The sequence below is a fragment of the Pleuronectes platessa genome, unplaced genomic scaffold (assembly GCF_947347685.1).
Source record: "Pleuronectes platessa unplaced genomic scaffold, fPlePla1.1 scaffold_376, whole genome shotgun sequence".
Taxonomy (NCBI): Eukaryota; Metazoa; Chordata; class Actinopteri; order Pleuronectiformes; family Pleuronectidae; genus Pleuronectes; species Pleuronectes platessa.
This window is the reverse complement of record NW_026518959.1, coordinates 10203-15491: the sequence shown is the minus strand read 5'-3', so window position 1 is coordinate 15491 and position 5289 is coordinate 10203. Positions and strand designations below refer to the sequence as shown.

At 44.6% G+C, this 5289-nt stretch overlaps 1 protein-coding gene across 1 annotated transcript; it reads right to left on the bottom strand.

Annotated features, from left to right (window-relative positions):
- Positions 1 to 4170: 4170 nt before the first annotated feature.
- LOC128436332 (leucine-rich repeat-containing protein 30-like) lies at positions 4171 to 5070 on the bottom strand. The gene has a single exon (XM_053418117.1). It carries the CDS (start codon positions 5068 to 5070, stop codon positions 4171 to 4173), a length of 900 nt encoding a protein of 299 aa, XP_053274092.1.
- Positions 5071 to 5289: the final 219 nt, after the last annotated feature.

Here is a 5289-nt window from a genome sequence, read left to right as displayed (position 1 = left end):
AGGATGTACGGCTCCGTGTTGTTGTTGTTGTGTCATCACATGGAGGTGCACCGCGGCTCTCTGTGGTCCGCAGGCATTGTCGTGGCTTCGGCAGTTGTGTTGCCAGGAATGTCGGGAATACCAGTCTGAGCAGAGCTGTCATGGGAGTTGGTGAGAATGAAACTTCTCTCCGATTGGACGGAGAGTGGATAACATCGTTGTGTGCACTCCTGAATGCAGGGGGGTGGGTGGGGGGTGGAGGGTGAGGCTGCTTGTTAGTGGGTGATTGAGGGGTGTGTTTCAGTGGGTAAGCGTAAACACAGTCGGCCACCGAGTCATGTTGGGTAAATAAATCATGATAATATCTTTCACCGCCGCTTCCACCCGTTTCTTATTTTTAACTGTCCATTCCAAGCCGTTTATACGTTAAGTGTTTCAACCCTTTCGCCCCTTTTATACTTTTTATGTTGTATGAATTGACAAAATGCAGCTAAAGGTGTTTAACACAGCACATATTACATTTTAAGACAAACACAATGGCTCCACCAAGGCCCATCAGCTCGCTCAGGTTCAATCCAGGTGCTCCAAATTATGAATATGTTTCTTTTTTAAAACAAATACTCTGTATCATTACTATGGAAATTCCCAAGCTACTCTTTACCAAGCAGTCAACGGGATAAACATAAAAATAAACACATCAGAAGTAATAGATGAATGAATATACTACTAATATGAAAATGCATATACAATTTAAATACAAGAAAATAACAGTTTACAACCCAAACGGAATAAACACATCAATATGAATAAATCTAAGTGAAGAGCAGCTGATCAGAATCTGTGGCGACACATGCACCACTCACGGTATTGAAAAGACTTCATGTTGACACTCTTTCGTTCGCCTGTTATTGTTCCACAAGCTTAACTTTCCATCCCACTGTGGAAGCTGGTGACAGAGGAGCTCTGACATTACACTGATTGGATGAAAAGCACCGGAGCGGCTTCAAAAGATTCCATATTTAGGCCTCAAAGGTCACGACCACTTCAGTGACTCACGGTCTCATCTGAACTGCATCCTGCTGACATTTCATGAGAGGAAGCTTCAGTAAATCTCTTCTGCATCACATCCGCTCTGTGTGTCGGGATGTTTCATATCCGGAAAACATAAGAGCGATGAGATGTTGTGTAACGCTGATTGTCAACACCTCCCCATGTGTGTGTGACGCAATAAATCACACAACTTACACAGCAGTGATGTTCATTGTGATTATCCTGTGTGTAAGGGACCAGGCAAAAAGACTAAAGGAGTAAAAAGTTGTTTTTCCTTTTAAATTAAATTTGATTTTGAAATGATAAATAACTAAAACCCATTCAACTTAGAAAAGTATTACTACAAAATAAATTACCAAATCAGGTCCAAAACTTCTGCTACAGCAACAACAGCCTCAACATAAACACAACTCTCTTTAATTGACACACAGGTGGTATATATATATATAAGTGGACTAGTCCATTCAGGCAAACAGGGGAGAAATAATCAGACATTCAACATTAACTACACAAATAAACTATCAAAATACAACAAAAAAAACTATCAAAAATAAGTTTATACACAAACTAATTGGATTAACTTTAAACAAATGCTAACAAAGTCCAACAAAGAAGTTTCAAACCATTCTAAATCTGCCCCCCCCCCCTCCAATCAGCCTTTGGCCTCCTCCACTTCCTGTGGGTGGGGCTTAAAAGTCCACTTCCTGCAGGCTTCAGGCCTTTGGCCAGAGGAGCTCGGCACAAACGAAAGGTGAGTGTTATTGAAAATTAAAGAGACAGAACAGAATATTAGCTAAGTTGCGTGCACCCAACTTAGAAAATACACAAAAATAAATGATGGTGCACCCGCCACACCGTGCCTTTAACGTCACCGGCTCGATTCCCGATTGATTAGCTGCCCTTCGTTATTGGAAGTCACTCGCCGCCGGTGATGCTAAAAGGTTTTCTGAGCTTTTGGCTTCTAAATGAATAACGTCTTCAACTGAGGGAACGGGGGGGGGGCAGTCTGTGCTCAGCCACTCGCACAAAGTCTTGTTACAAAACAAAGTTGTCGGGCGCACACAGCAATTAAATAAGATCAGCAAATCCTGCCTGAGTCAGGGGGGGGTCCCCCGAGTACAGCTGACCACCAGTGAGTGAGCACTGCACAACACGGGGAGGCTGATTGCAACGCAGCACAGCATCACTTTAATTAATAGCCACAGTGGTTAAACTGCGTTTCACTCAACTGTACACAAGAGAGAGTTTTATAATTAAAGCCCAATCAGGGCTTTGTTTGTGCAATTACAAATAAGTGTTAATCTATTTTGTTGCTTTAGTTCTCCCGCGTTTGTTTAAACAAGTAATACAAGAGGATGTTTTTATTTTAAAGTCAGTAGAATAGTAACATCCCCGCTGAACAGTAATACCTGGATCCAGGTCATCGGACTCACACAACATCTTTGTAGGTGCTTTATTTGACAACACGTCCCATGATCACTATCTGGGACAAAGACTTATTCAGGAGTGTGTGTTTGTGTCCGTGTGTGTGACCTGCATGTAGGACTTGCATGTAGTTGCAGGTACAAACCAACAGAGGTCACGTTTTTCTCTGTTCCCCTGCAGCCACTCTTTGCTGTGACTGGTTGAACTTTGACCTTTTTGAAAGTTGAGAAACCGGATTGATATTGCAGCAGCCGAGTTGACACAGACAGGTTTTTATTCACCAAAATTCGGCGTTACACAATCATACACACAATTACACATCATGTTGCTGTGGCAGTTTGAGATAGTCACTCAATTATAAGCTTCTTAATGAAAGTTCTATCAATAAGCAGATTCACTATGTGTTTTTGAACAATATGATTTTTCAGAGTATAGAGGGTAATGTAAGTACGTCTGTTTAGAAGAATAATGGACATTAATACTGTGTGCAACATTAATGGAAACATCTATATTACGATATTAAAAAGAAAACAATCTGAAATCAATATGTGACATGTAACATCGTTTTGTTCTCTGTAGTTATATCCCCATGTATTTTGTAAAACACTTATTAATAATAAACTTATATATTTACTCAAGGCTTCAATTATCAGGGATTTGACCTTTCGGTCAGGGACTTAAAAGTGATTGACTAATACATTTCAATTTTTTAACTAGTTGAATATGTACTTCAGGATTGGTGCATGATTTGAATAATGTTGGCTCAGACAGTATTTTATCTTTTTTAAATGTTTTATTTACACAGAAAAACTTGATGGACACATTCATAGATTTCATGAAATATTTTCACATTAAAACACTTTTACAGCTTTTTACATTGTGCTTCATCTCCACAGTGACAGTTTTTAACTTCTCCGTACAATGGGAACACAAACCATCAGTTTAACATCAGTGTTTTTACAATCATTTATTCATTCTTATGAAAGATAAAGTAAACTCTTGGCAGTAACTACAAATATTTCACAGTGTCCAAACTCAGTGTTTATCATATCATGCCTCGTAAAGGTCTCTTTTTCCGTAACTGTTTACAACTTGTTTTTATTACAACATTGGACAATCTCAGGGGATCTACCACCGGCCCTGTCCTGCTCTGATCTGTTAGAGTGGAACAACATTTAATCACAGTCTAAGTCCCGGTTGTGTTTCGGTTTTATGTTTTATTGCAGATCTTCAGCCCACCCCCCCCTCCACTGTTTTTTCCACTGGCCTTACCCACTTGATCCCAGTGACCTTAATGCAACAAAAGACAGCAGTGCTCTGTGGCTGATCCCCCGCCCCCCCCCCCCCCCCCCCCACACTGCCACAAGATCAACTGACCCGTTATCAGCTCCCAAATGGGGACCTGTGATATCTGTGTGAGCTGCGTGACTCGTCCTGACTGCTTCGCTGTGGATTAACAAATGTTTAGACATGACACGGCAGTTGCTAATTCTTTATTTATATCCAAACTTGTGTATTACATAAAATAAATAGAAAATCTATTCGTCAGTCAGAGAGATAAACCATCTTGGGACATAATATCCCCGTCAGTCAGCTGATGGTAACACTTTGTGGACCCGGACCAGGACTCCCACCTGCCAGGGGTCAGTTTGCACCAACGTGGCATTACGACACACTGTTTTAGACACACAGACACACATGCAGGAGTGTGCTCCCTCACGTGGGCTTGAGGTAGTTATAGAGGGCGCTGAGTCCTCCTTGCAGCACCTCCTGAATAGGCTTGAGGAGGGGGTTGTGGATTATGTGAAGGCCCTTGTCCATCGGGTGGCAGGCCAACCTCCCGAGCCGGCTCAGCAGATACATTTCCACCGGGACATTTTGCAAGTCATTGAAGTCAACATTGAGGAGCTCTAAAGACTCCAGGAAGCACAGCGTCTTCGGCAGCGAGTGGATACTGTTTCCCTCCACGATGAGGATCTTGAGGTTCACCAGGTCCTGGATCTGGTCCGCAATCGTCTCCAGTCGGTTGCAGGCCAGCTGGAGGAAGACCAGGCCCTTCATGGTGTACACACACGTGGGGATGTGAGCGATGCGGTTGTGGCTGAGGTTGAGCTTGGTCAGACTGTTAATGGCGGCCAAGCTGCCGGGGAGGCCCGTGATCTGGTTGTTGGCCAGACTGAGCACCTCCAGGCAGGTGCAGGAGCCCAGCTCCTCGGGGACCTCGCTCAGGCGGTTGCGACAGGCAAAGAGCACACGCAGCTTCTTCAGGAGTCCGATCTCAGGCGGGAGGCTCGACAGGTTGTTGCCCCAGAGATTGAGGATGACCAGATTGTCCAGCGCGCCCAGGGTGGGGGGCAGGGAGCAGAGGCAGTTCATGGATAGGTTTAGTTTCTGGAGCTCTCGGAGTTCCCACAGCTCAGCCGGGGTCTTGTCCAGCGCCCGCATGGCCAGACTCAGGGTGCTGTAGCCGAAGTGCACCGTGGCGTGTCTGCGGATCCTCTCGGCAGCCGAGGACAAGGTGGGCTGGTCGTCTCTCAAAGCACTCTTGCCCCTTTGACCCATACCCACCTCGTTCAAGTCCTTGGTGGAAAAACTGCGCGATTGCTTCCCGCCCATCGTCCTCGCTTCAAGTCAAACGCCTCGAACACCAGTGTCACCATGCGATTAGCTCAATCACCAGAAATTGGAGCATGGAGAGGCGGCGCGGGATAACGACTGCTGATTGATCTCCAGGGTTCTTGAACAAGCCGCACAGAGCATGATGAGCTCCGGTCGTGCTGAGGTGCTTGGTTGTAGTGGAACTCCTGATGTTTGGCAGCAGTGACTCTGGATCCT

Coding starts and splice junctions, on each gene's coding strand:
- LOC128436332 (XM_053418117.1), bottom strand. CDS start 5,070: ATGGGCGGGAAGCAATCGCGCAGTTTTTCCACCAAGGACTTGAACGAG.